This window comes from Somniosus microcephalus, chromosome 2 (assembly GCF_052327205.1).
Source record: "Somniosus microcephalus isolate GS21.2 chromosome 2, FLI_Smic_1.0, whole genome shotgun sequence".
NCBI classification, from domain to species: domain Eukaryota; kingdom Metazoa; phylum Chordata; class Chondrichthyes; order Squaliformes; family Somniosidae; genus Somniosus; species Somniosus microcephalus.
In genome coordinates, this window is record NC_140988.1 from 19,354,366 (window position 1) to 19,372,216 (window position 17,851).

Here is a 17,851-nt window from a genome sequence, read left to right on the forward strand (position 1 = left end):
TTCCTATTACCATCTCGTCTGGTTTTGAATACCTCTTAATGTCTCTTTACTTCTTTTGTTCTATTGCAGCCCTGCCTTCGATCTATTGCATTTCCTTTCCAGTTTTGAAAAAGGGTTCACCCGAAACGTCGACTCTAATTTATCTCCACGGATGTTGCCTGGCCTGCTGAGTTTTTCCAGCATTTTCTGTTGTTATTTTGGATTTCCAGCATCTGCAGTATTTTGCTATCAGACCAATCAGAAACCTGGTCTTGTCCTGCTCCCAAGAGGGACCCAATCAGAAATCTGCTCTTGTCCCGCTCCCAAGGGGGACCCAATTAGAAATCTGCTCTGGTCTTGTCCCCGCTCCCAAGGGGGACCCAATCAGATATCTGCTCTGGTCTCTTGTCCCGCTCCAAGGGGGACCCAATCAGAAATCTGCTATAACAACAGAAAATGCTGGAAAAACTCAGCAGGCCAGGCAACATCCGTGGAGAGAAAATAGAGTCAACGTTTTGGGTCAAACCCTTTGTCAAGATAGAAATCTGCTCTGGTCTTGTCCCGCTCCCAAGGAAACAGAAATCCAGTCTGGTCTAGTCCCTCTTCCAAGGGGGACCCAATCAGAAATCTGGTCTTGTCCCAATAAATCCCCAGGGCCTGATAATCTGCATCCCAGAGTACTAAAAGTGGTAGTCATGGAAATAGTGGATGCATTGGTTGTCATCTTCCAAAATTCTACAGATTATGGAACAGTTCCTGCAGATTGGAGGGTGGCAAATGTAACCCCACTATTTAAAAAAGGAAGGAGAGAGAAAGCAGGGAACTACAGACCGGTTAGCCTAACATCAGTCGTAGGGAAAATGCTAGAGTCTATTACAAAGGATGTGTTAACAGGACACTAAGAAAATATCAACGGGATTAGACAAAGTCAACATGGATTTATGAAAGGGAAATCGTGTTTGACAAACCTACTGGAGTTTTTTGAGGATGTAACTGGTAGAATAGATAAGGGAGAACCAGTGGATGTGGTGTATTTGGTTTTCAGAAGGCCTTTGATAAAGTCCCATATAAGAGGTTAGTGTGCAAAATTAAAGCACATGGGATTGAGGGTAATATGCTGGCATGGATTGAAAATTGGTTAACAGACAGGAAACAGAGCATAGGGGTGGCAGGCGGTGACTAGTGGGGTACCGCAGGGATCAGAGCTTGGGCCCCAGCTATTCACAATATATATCAATGATTTGGATGAGGGAACCAAATGTAATATTTCCAAGTTTGCTGATGACACGAAACTAGGTGGGATTGCGAGTTGTGAGAAAGCGGCAAAGAGGCTTCAAGGCGATTTAGACAAGTTGAGTGAGTGGGCAAGTACATGACAGATGCAGTATAATGTGGATAAATGTGAAGTTACCCACTTTGGTAGGAAAAAACAGAAAGGCAGAGTATTATTTAAATGGTGATAGATTGGGAAATGTTGATGTACAGAGCGACCTGGGTGTCCTTGTACACCAGTCACTGAAAGCAAACATGCAGGTGCAGCAAGCAGTTAGGAAGACAAATGGTATGTTGACCTTCATTGCAAGAGGATTTGAGTACAGGAACAAGGATGTCTTACTACAGTTATACAGGGCCTTGGTGAGACCACACCTGGAGTACTGTGTGCAGTTTTGATCTCCTTACCCAAGAAAAGATATACTTGCCATAGAGGGAGTGCAGCGAAGATTCACCAGACTGATTCCTGGGATGGCAGGACTGTTGTATGAGGAGAGATTGGGTCAACTAGGCCTGTTTTCACTAGAGTTTAGAAGAATGAGAGGGGATCTCATTGAAATGTATAAAATTCTGACAGGGCTAGACAGACTGGATGCAGGGAGGATGTCTCCCTGGCTGGGGGGTCTAGAACGAGGGGTCACAATCTCAGGATACGGGGTAGGACATTTAGGACTGAGATGAGGAGAATTTTTTTCACTCAGAGGGTGGTGAACCTGTGGAATTCTCTACCACAGAAGGCTGTGGAGGCCAATCACTGAATATATTTAAGAATGAGATAGATTTCCAGACACAAAAGGCATCAAGGCTTATGGGGAGAGAGTGGGAATATGGTACTGAGGCAGAGGATCAGCCATGATCATTTAAAAAAATCTTTTTTGAAATTTTATTTAAAATTTTAACATTTTACAGTAAATCACATTTACAGAGCTCAAGTCTCAGCTCTTTGTACAAAGTCACAAGCCCTCATGCCTACAGGGCAGGGGTACAGCCATGATCATATTGAATGGCGGAGCAGGCTCGAAGGGCCTACTCCTGCTCCTATATTGCTATGTTGCTCCCGAGGGGGGACCCCAATCAGAAATCAGGTGTTGCAAATAGACGCAGGGGTAAAGGTGAGCCAGGGGGGAAAAAAAGGATCGCCCGTCACTATGACAACCAAGGGGCGCCTTTGTCAATCTAGTTGGGCTGAGATATGGGAAGGGGGCGGGGTTAAAGAAGATCTGTTTAATCGTGCGCCGAGAGGTCGATCGGAATGCCGGTTTGAAGCAAAGGAGAAAAAAAAATCCCGACGCCAGACCGCGTCAATCGAGCGAGGCAAACGCGCACGCGCGCGGGGAGGGGTGGTGGAAAGGGGTAGCGGCGCGCCTGCGCGTTTCGGTTCGGCGGCCAAGGTAACGTGGCGCGCGAGTGGCGGTCCCACCGATTCTCATTGGGAGCGAGGAAGCGCGTCAGGGCCGCCGTGTCCGCTCGGGGGAAAAGCGGCTTTTCCACGTTATTCGCCCGACAGCTGATGCCGCCGGGAGGCCTTGGGCCTGTGAGGGAGGGAGAGAGAGAGCGCCCCCCCGAGGGCTTTGGTTGGAGCCCCGGCCCCGGCAGCAGCAGCCGCCGCCGCCACCACTCTGCAACCCGGTAATTGCGCGACATGTCCACCGTTGTTCCTGTGTCTCGGGTGCATCCATCCTTTACCGCCGTCTTGCTGGCGCACAGCACGCACACAGTTAAAATTGGTCACGGGGCGGAGGGTTCCAGTCCCACTCCAGAGACTTGAGCGCAAAAAATCTAGGCTGACACGCCAGTGTAGTGCTGAGGGAGTGCTGCAGTGTCTTTCCGATGTGATGTTAAACTGAGACCCCAGTCTGCTCTCAGGTGGATGTAAAAGATCCCGTGGCATTATTTTGAAGAAGAGCAGGGGAGTTATCCTTGGTATCCTGGCCAATGTTTATCAACATCTAAAGCAGATTTTCTGGTCATGATCACATTGCTCTTTGTGGGAGCTTGTTATGTCCAAATTGGCTGCCGCGTTTCCTACATTGCAACAGTGACTCCACTTCAAAAACGTCATTGGCTGTAAAGCGCTTTGGGACGTCCGGGGGTCGTGAAAGGCGCTATCAAAATGCAGGTCTTTTTTCTTTCACTGCTAAGCTCTTTCTGCAGCCAGCATGCCTCCTGAACACAACTTGCATTTATATACACACCGTTAATGTAATTTTATAACTCCGAGTCACCAGAGATAACGAGTGATCAGTGGGTTGCACTCCCATCTCGAGTCACAAAGACTCCCCGCCCAGACTGACTCTTTGGTGCAGTACCGAGGGTGTGCTGCACTGGGAGGTGTGCCGTCTTTCAGACGAGCCTTTAAACAGGCCCCGTCGATGCCCTCAGGTGGACGTAAAAGATTGCATTGCACTACTGTTGGCAGAGGGATAAATGTTGGCCAGAACACTGGGAGAGCTCCCCTGTTCTTTGAATTGTACCGTCCTCCTGACAGGGCAGATGACAGGGCCTCGGTTTAGCGTTTCATCTGAAAGACGGCACCTCTGACAGCGCAGCACTGAAGTGTCAGCCTAGTTTATATGCTCTCGTCTCTGTAGTGGGACTTGAACCCACAACCTTCTGACTCGGAGTCAAAAGTGCAACCACTCAGCCAAGGCTTACACTTAGTTTTAGTTGTCTCTTCGCTTTAGTTGTTTCTTGTATTACACTTCATTTGTTGTGTCACAATTTTTAAAATAAAAATACAGTACAACTTAAAAAAAAAAAAAAAACCTGAGCCAGTTCTCATTTCCAGCTGTCACATACTTTTAGAAACATGCAATCAAATCAAATCAAATCAACTTTTATTGTCATTGTTAGTGCACAAGTGCAGTACAACGAAATGTAGGCTTGCGGCTCCCGAGAGTGTACATTTAGATTAAGACATTTAAACATTCAACATACATTTGGCTTGTAATACATTAACATAAACATAACCATAATAAAGTGCATTGGCAGATGTGCAGGCTTTAGAGTTTATTTGTGGAGTTCAGTAGGATGACGGCCCTGGGAAAGAAGCTGTTCCTAAATCTGGTCGTACGGGTGTGAATGCATCTGTAGCGTCTCCCAGATGGCAGGAGGGCGAACAGACTGTGGCTGGGGTGGGTAGGGTCTTTGATGATGGACCGTGACCTCCGTAGACAGCGTTTCTGGTATATGTGCTCTATGGTCGGTAGCCGGGTGCCGGTAATGCGTTGGGCAGTTTTGACTACCCGCTGCAGGGCTTTCCGGTCATAGTAGCTACAGCTGCCATACCATACTGTGATACAGTTCGTCAGGATGCTCTCTATATGTCAATATGTCAATCACATGCAATCATCACTTCCCAACAAGTAATACAACCGAAATCGCCTGAAAACTGAAGTCGTAGTTACAAGTGAAGGTGACATTTTATTGGAAAATAATTCACCGTTCATGTTTCTCCTTGGGAACAAAACATATTCTTGGAATGAATCCCTTGTCACATCCTACTTTTTGTTTATTTTTTTCTAACAACTATAATCACTGCATAGAACTTAGTGCAGTGGATCAACCAAATAGAGGGAAATGAAAATGTATTGACTGAACTAGTAGAGCTTCCAATCTAGGAAATGTTTTGAGGGTGAAGACACAGTCAAGTGGAGATTCTGGAGCTGCTTTAGGGCCTCAAGCTTTCAGTTGCCACAAACTTTCATTTACTCTGATTAATTCAAAATATGTCTTATTATGTAATGGTTTATGGCTCCTTAAGGAGACAGTGGAAACAATTAGTGTTAATTCATTCAAATGCAAGTTAGATACATTTATTTCAGCAATTAATAGTTTGGGATACAGTATATGAGTAATTTGAGACACGACGTGCGGCAAGTGTAAAAATGCTGGGGAGGAATAGGTGACTTTGGGCCTATGGTTCCCAAAGCTCTCCACCACTGGGGCTTTCCTTGCCACATGTTTGGGTCTGTTGTAGACTAATTGATAGAGATTGATCGCCATGAGCAGTCAACAGCTCCATTATCGTTGTATCCTGCGACGACAAGGATGGTAGAAGGCAAACTAGATGGACTGTGATCTTTTTTCGTCGACCAATTCCTATGTTCCTATTGTTTAGTAAATTAGCGTGTGTTGGAAGGCTTGTACCAGTAACCCACTAAAGGTCTAAGCTTTGAACACTGGGCGCTGTCAGAAGTAACCACCTTTTTGGTAGTGCATAAAAATATATAGAACAAGTACAAATTAATATTCACTTGTCTCTGGGACATGTTTGTGAGATTATACTGTAAAATATGTGGTCAAAATTGAAGTGGTAGCTCCATCATGATTTGAGAAAGCAAGCATTTGACCTCTTGCATGTTTGGAAATCTGACATCCATTCTCTTATGATCAGTGAAGGGCGTGAGATTATTAACCAGTACGTGTTTGACAGACAGAATCTTTCCCTAAATTTTACTCCTGAGATCTGATAGCTATCAGCGTGTAACAAAAAAATGTCTTTGTACTCGGGCAGAAAACCTTGAGAGGATGCATTAGATGGCGAAAAGATGACCTATCAGCAGCGTAACCTTCCTGAATGGATGGCATCGGAAGAAATAAAAGAAGTTGAAAAGCGACAGAAGGTACACAGGAATGACTGACAATTTTTCTACCAGTTTTTGGATTACTACACTGAAAGATGTATTATTGACTTAATTGTTTTTCATTTTTTTTTGGGCAAACATTAATCAGCTGTTGCGTTTACTTTCTAAGTGTGTTTTTTTTTAAACCTTGATAGTAACACGCAAAAGGTGGAAATAGAGGGTGTCAAACTTTACCATGCATTTACACTGAGAAGGTGCATTGATGTGATCAGTAAGAGAAAGATACCATTGCATCCGTGCTACTAATACTACCTTTATCTTAGTTTTAATAGGAACAACGCTGAAAAAGTTTCTGCTGCAGCACACTACAGCACAGAAAATAACACGGCATTGTAAAAAGGTTGGCCCTGCAGATCATTGTTTGCTCCAGGAATTGAACCCGTCTGAATGCTCCCAAATATGGCCCTAACTTCTCAAGCCCATAACTGTAATCATCCCAGTGAATGTATTCTACACCTTTTCCTTTGGCTTTATATCCACCCTTTAATGGAGTTCCTCACAACTGTGCACAATACTCCAGTTGCAGCCCAATTAAGGTCTTTAAAGGTCACCATTTTTAATCACGTGCCCTTTTCCATTACATCGATTTTTCCTTTGCTATTCTTGGACTGCATCTATCTCTGTTTTGATCTCTCTTACTCAAAATGTTCTCCCACATTTAGGTCACCTGCATGCTCTGCTTCATTACCGAGAGCCAAGTCAAATAGTGCTGCTTGGAGGGGCAACACATTGAATTAGAAAACAGTCCCGATCAGACTCACTTGTTTTTTAAAACTCCCCTTTGTCACAGACATTTTCCCAATCCCAGTCTCTTTTTGTATAATTAAGATTTCTCCCTATGACTCTTGCTGTTAACATCTTTCCACTATTTGCTGTTTTAAAAAAAATGTTTTTGGGATGTAGGCGAGGCAGTAATTATTGCCTGTTCCTAGTTGACCCTTCTTGAAGCTATTGTTTGTCTAACTTCAGAAGACATGGACAGTCAACCACGTAGTGCGGGACTGGAGTCACATCTAGGCCAGACTGAGTAGGGGTGGCAGGTTCCCTTCCCCGAAAGGCATTAGTGAACCAGTTGGGTTTTTAATGACAATCCAGAAGATTTCATGGTCACTTTTTGGTGTTAGCCCAGGAATTAAGTTTCACATGGTGGAATTTTAACTCTGGACCTCAATAAAATCCACCTCTTTGACCAAGCTTTTGATCAGTCCAGTAACGCACGTGTGATGTAATATAGTTTATAATAAACTCCCAGTAATGTGATTCACTTCTTCTTACTCCTCAGCTCAATGCAGAGGGATTTTGTTTGGACCACTTGTCTGTTTAGTTCCTTACGTGCTAGTGCTATGATATTGCATCTAATTAGTATGCTACCCCCTCCCTCTCTTCCTTCCCTATCCCGTCTGAAAGTTTTATGCCTGAGAATATTTAATTGCTAATCCTGACCTAGCTGCAGCTACATTTTCATTTGAATCCAGGATTCTAGTTCACCAATTCTGTTTGGTAAACTCTGTGTATATTATTATGTATATATATTGGTTTGGCAATTTGATTCATTTTTATTATCTTGTCCTGTCCTATCTCATTACTGTAAACCTTGAGCTCACTGTCCCTTCCAATCTGTCTGCTCTACTCTTTTACTTTACTCCTCCCCCCCCCCCCCCCACAGCTCTAATTAACATTCCTATGAATGGTGGAAACTTACTTCACACTTGGGTGGGTTGAAAGAAGTAGAGCCCCAGTACTTGAAAGCACGCTGCTGATGAAAATTGAAGTGTTGTTGAGGGGAGAAACTGAGTGGAACCAGAAGAAAATGATCTCTGCGACTGTCCATGGTTGTAGCCAATTCCGTAACGACTGCGCTGTGACTTTTGCAGTTTACGCTGGACCAGATCACTTCTCAACCACGAATTATTCTCCATCAACTAGAGGGACCAGACATCCTTTTTCCAGGCATTTGCTATTGCTGTTTGTTTGAGCTGCTATTTGGGAGGAGAAGAAAAAGTTGCCTGGGTTAACTCAAATCAACTTACTCTCTCCTTTTGGCAACTTACTACCCCAGTTTAGGCAGCTCAGAGTAGAACTCACTCTGTAGGGAATCGCAGCAGGGAGCTAGCTCTGTGGGACAGCGGTTTAATATAACCCCACGCTACCAGGTACCTTTTTATTGGAGTGCATGGCAGGCAGGTTTCAACAGGTGTCCATTTAAAAGAGAGGGGGTAAAAAAGAGGTTTTCTTGTTTTCAAGGTTTCTTGTATCAAGAAAAATGTTCTGGAGGACAAACTTCCCTTCTTGGAGTTTCCTGGGTCCATTATTTGCAGTTATGAAGGAAATGACTGTTCCTTTCTATCAGAAGATTTAAGGTAAGATTTCTGAAAGTGAGCTATATTTTGCCTCTGATACCTAAATTGAAATGCTCTGTTTCTTGTGTATTGGTTTAGATGAGGCACACTCTTTGGTGCCGAGGTTGTTTCCTAGTTTCTGTTTTCTAGGCTTGGTTGACCAAGAATCCCCCACTCCTGAGTTAGTGATATAAATCGCTACCCTGCAGAGAGGTATCAAGCAAAAGTGGACTGTTTTCTCACCAAAAGTGAAATAAAATCATAGGTGCAGTCATCATTTGGTTGCTGCAAGTGTTCTCTTAGAGTCATAGGGGGAGAAATTGGGTTGAGGCGCCAAGTTCGCCTGGGCACTGATTTTTGCGCAGCGTTTGGCGCATTAGCGAACGTCAGAAATTCAGTTTCAGCGCCCCTAGAGGGAGACGGGGTGAGGCTCGAGGCGTTCCGCATCCCTCTTAGGGCGCTGAAAGTGAATATCGCAGCGCAACATGCCGCAGCACCACGCTGCGGCACGGCACGCTGCGGTTCTGCAGGCCTTCCTCCCATTGTTAAGGGGGAGGGGCCTGCAACAGCACGATCCCCGATCGCAAGTGCCGGCAAAAGAGCCCGGCACCGAGGAGAAGTGCCGGGCTCTCGGGGAACAGCCGGCAATGCCACAGGGGGTGGTCAGGAGGCCGGGGACGGAGGTGCTGGCAGGCGGCCGCCCCGCACCTCCACCTTAACTTGCGCCACTGCCGGCACAGCAAGGCCCCGTGAACCGGGCGCGGGTAGCGAACGGCGCTACAGCGGCGTTCGCTACCAAATATCGCGATCGAGGCGCTAATGGGGCGCTGCGCACCCCGATGACGTCATCGGTGGCGGCGCAGCGCAACAGGCTAACGCCACCATTAGTGCTCCCGCTGAATATCACGGGAGGCGCGGCCAGTGGCGCTACAGCCACTGACTGCCCTCTTTAGGCGCTAATAGGTGGCGCTACATACCCAATTTCTCCCCCATAGAGTTATACAGCACAGAAAGAAGCCCTTCGGCCCATCGTGTCCATGCCGGCCATCAAGCCCTGTCTATTCTAATCCCATGTTCCAGCACTTGGTCCGTAGCCTTGTATGCTATAGCATTTCAAGTGCTCATCTAAATGCTTCTTGAACGTTGCAAGGGTTCCTGGCTCTACCACCCTTTCAGGCAGTGAGTTCCAGATTCCAACCACCCTCTGGGTGAAAAAGTTTTTCCTCAAATCCCCTCTAAACCTCCTGCCCCTTACCTTGAAACTATGCCCCCTGGTTATTGACCCCTCTACTAAGGGGAAAAGTTCCTTTCTATCTACCCTATCTATGCCCCTCATAATTTTGTACACCTCAATCAGGTCCCCCCTCAGCCTTCTCTGCTCTAAGGAAAACAACCCCAGCCTGTCCAGCCTTTCTTCATAGCTGAAGCGCTCCAGCCCAGGTAACATCCTAGTGAATCTCCTCTGCACCTTCTCCAATGCAATTACATCCTTCCTATAGTGTGGCGACCAGAACTGCACACAGTATTCCAGCTGTGGCCTAACTAGCGTTTTGTACAGCTCCATCATAACCTCCCTGCTCTTGCCTTCATTAGCCGAGGCATAGAATATAAGTATCCCATATGCCTTTTTAACCACCTTATCTATCTGTCCTGCTGCCTTCAGGGATCTATGTACATGCACACCAAGGTCCCTCTGATCCTCTGTCCTTCCTAGGGTCCTACCATTCATTGTGTATTCCCTTGCCTTGTTAGTCCCTCCCAAAATGCATCACCTCACACTTTTCAGGGTTAAATTCCATTTGCCACTGTTCTGCCCATCTAACCATCCCGTCTATATCGCCCTGTAGCCTGAGGCTTCCCTCCTCGCTATTTACCACTCCACCAATTTTCGTGTCATCTGCGAACTTGCTGATCATACCTCCTACATTCATATCTAAATCATTAATGTACACTACAAACAGCAAAGGACCCAGCACCGATCCCTGCAGTACACCACTGGACACAGGCTTCCAGTCACAAAAGCAACCGTTGACCATCACCCTCTGCCTCCTGCCACTAAGCCAGTTTTGTATCCAATGTGCCAAATTGCCCTGGATCCCATGGGCTCTTACCTTCTTGACCAGTCTCCCATGTGGGACTTTGTCAAAAGCCTTACTGAAGTCCATGTAGACTACATCAACTGCACTACCCTCATCCACACACCTAGTCACCCCCTCGAAAAATTCAATCAAATTGGTTAGACATGATCTCCCCCTGACAAAACCATGGAGACTAATTCTGTGTCTCAGAATTTTTTCCAATAATTTCCCTACCACTGATGTTAGGCTCACTGGCCTGTAATTCCCTGGTTTATCCCTACTACCCTTCTTGAATAATGGTACTAAGTTAGTTGTTTTCCAGTCCTCTGGCACCTCCCCTGTGGCCAGAGAGGTTCTGAAATTTGTGTCAGAGCCCCTGCAATCTCCTCCCTTGCCTCACACAGCAGCCTGGGATACATCTCGTCTGGTCCTGGGGATTTATCCACTTTTAAGCCCGCTAAAACTGCTAGTACCTCCTCCCTCTCAATACTAATTATTTCACGTATATCACAATCCCCCTGCCTGATTTCTATGCCTACATTGTCCTTCTGCATAGTGAACACAGATGCAAAATATTCATTTAAAACCTCACCCACATCTTCTGGCTCTACACACAGATTGCCACTTTGGTCCCTAATGGGCCCTACTCTTTCCCTGGTTATCCTCTTGCCCTTAATATACTTATAATAAAACACCTTGGGATTTTCCTTTATTTTGCCTGCCAGTGTTTTTTCATGCCCCCTCTTCGCTCTCCTAATTTCTTTTTTAAGTACCCCTCCTGCACTTACTATACTCCTCTAGGACTTCCACTGTTTTTAGTCCTTTGTATCTGCCAAAAGCTCCCCTTTTTTCCCCTAATCCATTCTTGTATATCCCTTGACATCCAGGGCTTGTTGGTCCCACCCTTGACCTTTACGGGAACATGTTGGTGTTTTATTCTCTCTATTTCCTTTCTGAAAGACTCCCACTGCTCTGATGTGGATCTTCCTACAAGTAGCTGATCCCAATCCACTTTGGTCAGATCCTGCCTTATCATATTAAAATCCGTCTTCCCCCCAATTTAGAACCTTTATTTCCGGTCCATCTTTGTCCTTTTCCATGACTACCTTAAATCTCACTGAATTATGGTCACTGCCACCAAAATGCTCTCCTACTGACATTTCTACCACTTGCCCGGCTATATTCCCTAGAATTAGGTCCAGTACTGCCCCCTCTCTTGTTGGACTTTCTACATGCTGGCTCAAAAAGCTCTCCTGTATGCACTTTAAGAATTCCGCACCCTCTAAGCCTTTCACACTCTGACTATCCCAGTTAATATTGGGGAAGTTGAAATCCCCTACTATTATTACCCTATTATTTCTACACTTCTCTGAGATTTGCCTACATATCTGTTCCACTATCTCCCCCTGACTGTTTGCTGGGAGTGTACTATAGACCCCCAAAGTGCTTGGCCCCTTTTTGTTAAGTTCTACCCATATGGCCTCATTAGAGGAACCTGCTAAGATATCATCCCTCCTTACAGCAGTAATTGACTCCTTGATTAATATTGTGACACCCCCCTCTGTCTCGCCTGAAGATTCTATACCCCGGAATATTGAGATGCCAGTCCTGCCCCTCCCTCAACCATGTCTCTGTGATAGCAACAATATCATACTCCCATGTGTTCATCAACACCTTCAATTCATCTGCCTTACTCGCAAGACTCCTTGCATTAAAATAAATGCCATCCAGCCTTGCCATACTCCCTTGTGCCGTTACATATTTGCTCTGCCTTCCAGGCTGACTTGTTTTTTCCTCTATATTTGGCTGTGCATCACTCCCTACTATAGCTCCACTCTGTATCCCATCCCCCTGCCAAGTTAGTTTAAACCCCCTCCAACAATACTAGCAAACCTCCCCGCAAGAATGTTGGTCCCGTTCCGGTTCAGGTGCAACCCGTCTGACTTGTACAAGTCCCACCTTCCCCAAAAGCAGACCCAGTGATCCAGGAAACTAAAGCCCTCCCTCCTGCACCAACTCTTTAGCCACACATTCATCTGCTCTATCCTCCTATTCCTATACTCACAAGCACGTGGTACCGGCAGTGATCCAGAGATTACAACCTTTGAGGTCCTGCTTTTTAATCTGCTACCTAGCTCCCTAAATTCTTGTTGCAGGACCTCATCCCTCTTTCTACCTATGTCGTTGGTACCAATGTGAACCACAACCTCTGACTGTTCGCCCTCCAACTTCAGAATGCCCTGCAGCTGTTCAGTGACATCCTTGACCCTGGCACCAGGGAGGCAACATACCATCCACAGAAACGTCTATCTGTTCCCCTTACGATAGAATCCCCTATCACTATTGCTTTCTCACTCTTTTTCCTCCCCTCCTGTGCAGCTGAGCCACTCATAGCGCCGCGGACTTGGCTCTTGCTGCATTCCCCTGAGAAACCATCTCCCCCATCAGTATCCAAAATGGAAAATCTGTTGACGAGGGCGATGGACTCGGGGGACTCCTGCACTACCTTCCAAGTTCTTTTACTCTGTCTGGCGGTCACCCATTCCCTGTCTGCCTGTGCACTCTTTACCTGCAGTGTGACCAACCTCGTTAAACATGCTATCCACGAAGATCTCAGCTTCGCGGATGCTCCGCAGTGACTCCAGCCGCAGCTCCAGCTCTGAAACGCGGATTTCGAGTAGCTGTAGCTGAAGACACTTCCTGCACGTGTTCGCCCTGGACACCGAAAGTGTCCCTGACTTCCCACATAGCACAGGAGGAGCACTCCACGCTGCTGAGCTGCCCTGCCATGTCCTACCCTTAATTTACTCCCTTTACTTCCTTTAAATTAAAGAATATTAAATGCACTAGGGACCCTACTTCCCTTTAAACACTACTTACTCTAAACTAGAGACCTTACTTTTACTTTAGCGACTGGACTGTAGAAATACTCACCAGGTCCTACTTGCCAATTAGCTCCTTCCCTGGTTGTGACGTCACTTTAGCGGTTTTGCAGTTGTTGTTGTTTGACTGCTCCTGCTCTCGGACTCTTTCCCAACTCGCAGCACTCCGGTGTCGGGCCTCCTCTGCAGCGATCTTTTATGGCCGCTCCGCCTTCTCTCAGGTCCCGCTGCCACTCCCACACAGGTCCGTCTCCTCCGGTGTCGGGCCTCCTCTGCAGCGCTCTTTTATGGCCGCTCCTCCTTCTCTCGGGTCCTGCTGCCGCTCCCACGCAGGCCCACTTCCTCTTAGGAGCTAGCTTGAGTGGAATTGGTGCAGGTCTGGGAGCAGGTCATTTGCCTCTTGTCCTCTCAGCTGGGTGTAATCTGGGGGGACCAGAAAAGGACAAATAACAGGTGAGTGGGTGAAATAATTGCATAACACGCTCTTTCCTCTCTTTCCCCCCCCCCCCCACAATCCCATTCGTTTATCTATGAGAAGAAGCCCTGGGTATTAATATTAATTCAAGCGTCTTGCTCTGTCAGAATTGGTCAATCAGTCCTCTAATGCTATTTGTTAAAAAGTAGTAATAAAATGGAAATATATAGATGAATGTTCATTAGTTATTCTTTGTAACAGTTTTTATTTTCAAAGAGGAGATCCTAGGGGTGAGTTTCTCTCTTAGAACTGTAGATTTTATTTTCAGATTTTTAATATTTACAGATTGTAAATGTCACCCACTCTTTTTGGAATAAAGTGTAATTTCTTTTCTTGTTTCAGGTCTTCTATTCCAAAGGAATCAGCCATTGGGTTTGACATAGAGTGGCCTCCAGCATACGTAAAAGGAAAGATGGGAAAAGTAGCACTTATTCAGCTGTGTGCCTCCGAGAACAAGTGCTACCTGTTCCACATCTCTTCCATGTCAGGTTAGAGCTTGATGTATTTTGATCTCTCCAATTTTCTCCCTTCCTCTCCTGAAGGCAGGTGGGTGGGTCCTGGCAGCCCTTTGATACCTCACAGAAGTAACTGCTCTTCATGTGTACATTAGGCAATGAATCTCAGCAGGCTACTTGACGGCTGAACCCAATCCCAGTCTTCATCTGACATCCACACACTTGGGCGTTCCAGCACGGCTCGCTGGAGGGAGGAGGTTCATAAGAAAGCCCAGGTGTAAGAACAGGTCTTTCGGCCCATCAGATCTAATCCATCCAGAGCCCATATGCAGTCCCCACCACTTCGACATTCTGACTCGGCTATTCCAGTGCTCCCTGGCCAGCCTCTGATCCTCTACCCTCGATAATCTTTAGCTCATGCAAAACTCTGCTCCTGTCAAATCCTATCCCCCTTATCTGAGGAAGGATGTTCTTGCCATGGAGAGAGTGCAGCGAAGATGCACCAGACTGATACCTGGGATGGCAGGAATGACGTATGAGGAGAGATTGGGTCGATTGGGCTTATATTCGCTGGAGTTTAGAAGAATGAGAGGGGACCTCATTGAAACGTATAAAATTCTAACAGGACTAGACAGACTAGATGCAGGAAGGATGTTCCCGATGGCGGGGGAGTCCAGAACCAGGGGTCACAGTCTAAGGATAAGGGGTAAGCCATTTAGGACAGAGATGAGGAGGAATTTCTTCACCCAGAGAGTGGTGAACCTGTGGAATTCTCTGCCACACAGTGCAGTTGAGGCCAATTCATTAAATATATTCAAGAAGGAGTTGGATATATTTCTTGAGGCTAAAGGGATCAAGGGATATGGGGAGAAAGCAGGGACAGGGTACTGAATTTGGATGATCAGCCATGATCTTATTAAATGGCGGAGCGGGCTCGAGGGGCCGAATGGCCTACTCCTGCTCCTCTCTTCTATGTTTCTAACAAGTCCCGCTCACACAACACCCATGTCCTCGCTGATCTACATTGGCTCCAAAAGTTTCAGATGTAAAATTTTCATCCTTGTGTTTAAATCGATTTGTGGTCTCACACCTCCCTATTTCTGTAATCTCTCTCCCTCTCCCTCTCCCTCTCCCTCTCTCTCTCTCTCTCTCTCTCTCTGCAACTCCTCTCCCAATTCCCTGGAACTCTGTTTCTCTTGTGCTGACGTCTTGTGTATCCCCCTTTCCCTTGGCACCATTATTGGTAGCCGTGCCTTTGGTTGTCTAGGCCCTATGCTCTGGAATTCCCTCCCTAAACCCCTCCACCTCCCTCTCCTTTAAAACCCTCCTCTTTGACCAAGCTTTGGATTCCTCCCCTACTATCTCCTCCTTTGGCTCAGCGTCCATTTTGTTTTTTTTAATGTCCTTGTGAAGCAATTTGGGACGCTAAAAATGCTGTATAAGTGTAAGTTGTTGTAACCTGACTAGCAGTCAGAATGTACTGACCTCTTTATTTGTCTTCCTTTCCATGTCCGGTTACAATATTATTCTTGTGGTCCTGTTCTAACTGTTAGAGACAGTAAACGGCCACAGCGGTAAATTCAATGTTAATAAGTAAATGTGGCCTTCATTCTATTTGACGGGTCATGCAGCCAGCATTTAAGTTGAGCACTACACACTTCTTAGTGTTCCCTTCCACATTTAGAAAAACACAAAGCACAGACTCTTGTTCCCTCCAACTACCGTGATTCCCCATACGGTGAGTTCATGATGTTGGCTGTGCTGTTAACTGAGGTGCTGATCAGAGGTATGAACTCATAACCTGAACTCATCCTTCACGCAACCTAGCATTGCCAAAGGCTTGGTTGCAGGTTGCCTGCCTGCTGCATCAACCTGGTATTCACGTGGGTTTGGAGAATTCAAGAGGAAGTACGTACAATTTTTTAAACTTAAAAAGTCGCAATGAATAATAAATGACAAAAGATTTGGAAACTGAAGCGTTTCCTTGGCAATAATTTGCCATTTACCAAAGGGGCTGAATCTGTATTGATGAAGTGAATTTTGTTTTAGGATTTCCAAGTGGACTCAGAAGGTTACTGGAAGATGAAGCAATTAAAAAAGTTGGAGTTGGAATTGACGGAGACCATTGGAAATTAATGAAGGACTATGACATTAAACTCAAAAGCGTTGTGGAACTAACCGATGTGGCTAATCAAAAGGTAAAACTTTATTAATTTTTGGATTTTAATGTGGGTTAAAATGTCACTGATCTAAGGTCTGGGACCTAAAACCTTCTGAGAGCAGCGATAGTTATTTGAATCAGTTGTAAGCCAGGCAGACCTTTTTGAGATTTTACAGTAGAATCCAATGATACTTGATACGCCCAATAGATTTACTCACAAGGTAACAAATAACGGATCCAGATCACCAAACGGACACTTCACGTGTATTCTGATGGGCCTGTGTTAAGTACTCCAATACTCATCTCCCTCCATAATGTCCTGTTTCTTCCAGGTTAACCCTGGTTTCCTCCTTTCACTTCCTTTGCTGACTTCTTCATATATCACTGCTTGCAATTCCAGCCTATCTTTAATCTTGGGGGCTTTACTGCGCTGAATTCAGCTAAAATGCTTCCTCTCATTTGTGCCATCATTGCAACAACAACTTAAAAAAAAAAAAAAAAAAAGGAACCTTGCATTTATATTGACCCTGAATTTGCGGTCGGAGGCGTACCTTCGGAGTACGCCTCCGACCCGCGAAAGATCTACGAACTTGCCTCCCGGCTCCAAAGCTACGGAGAGTTCGGGGCCTGGGCCTGCAGCCGTACGGCAGTGTAAAGGCCCACGGATTCCAGGGACGCAGGTGGTTCGGAAGCGTCCCTGGGATCACATGGGCCAGGTCCTCCAATGAGCAGAGGATTCCATTTCCGAACAGCATCCTCTATAAACCCTACTGGAATCCCCAAATAATTAAACAATTTAGACAACTGTAATAAATAATGTTCTAGTTTTCAAATTTAATTAAAAGTCCCTTCATCACAGCAAATGCAATAAAAATTAAATTTTTTGAACAATAATTTCAAACATTTTAATCTGGGCCAATATTTGCATGAACTAATTTTAAGTGTGCATCATTTTTTATTTTTTTATTTAATATTTATAATAACCCTTTATGCTGGTGAAAGCAGGCTCCACGCCTGCTTTTACCAGCCATAAGTGTTTCGTGGGCAATTGCTGAGCAGTAGTTGGGCAAATAGGCCAACTCTGCACCAGCGAAAGTGATTTTCCAGTCGTTCGGTAGATCTGCCAGGGCGTACCATGACTGATCGCAAGTTCCGGGTTTTCGCGCATGCGCAGCTTGGTGAAGGTGGCATTGCTCAGATGAAATGTTAAACCGTCTGCCTGTTCAAGTGCATGTAAATGATCCCATGGCACAATTAGAGCAGGAGCAGTAGCCGTCACGGAGACCGTAAATTTTAGCCCGTCGTGTCTTTCGTATCTTTAGGACATCCCCAAAGTGCTTCAAAGCCAATGACTTACTTTTGAAGTGCAGTCATTGTTGCGTAGGCAAATGAGGCAGCCAATTTTGCACACAGCAAAGATCCCACAAACAGCAATGAGATAAATCATCAGTTAATTTTTTTGTGTGAAACATAGAAGATAGGAGCAGGAGTAGGCCATTTGGCTCCTCGAGCCTGCTCCGCCATTTACTGTAATGTGATCATGGCTGATCATCCAAATTCAGTA

The 17,851-nt window shown here is 45.7% G+C and overlaps 1 protein-coding gene across 2 annotated transcripts in view; it reads left to right on the top strand.

Moving 5' to 3' along the window:
- Window positions 1-2,590: 2,590 nt before the first annotated feature.
- Window positions 2,591-17,851, top strand: part of wrn (WRN RecQ like helicase) — a 123,330-nt gene continuing 108,069 nt past the window's right edge. Inside the window, exons 1-5 of one of the 2 annotated variants that reach the window (XM_086007228.1) lie at window positions 2,591-2,880; window positions 5,768-5,876; window positions 8,142-8,257; window positions 14,014-14,159; window positions 16,176-16,324. In XM_086007228.1, the coding sequence (XP_085863354.1) occupies window positions 5,802-5,876; window positions 8,142-8,257; window positions 14,014-14,159; window positions 16,176-16,324 (486 nt within the window). In that variant the 5' untranslated portion in view covers window positions 2,591-2,880; window positions 5,768-5,801. The remainder of the gene's footprint in view (window positions 2,881-5,767; window positions 5,877-8,141; window positions 8,258-14,013; window positions 14,160-16,175; window positions 16,325-17,851) is intronic. The other variant, XM_086007219.1, reaches the window with a different exon arrangement.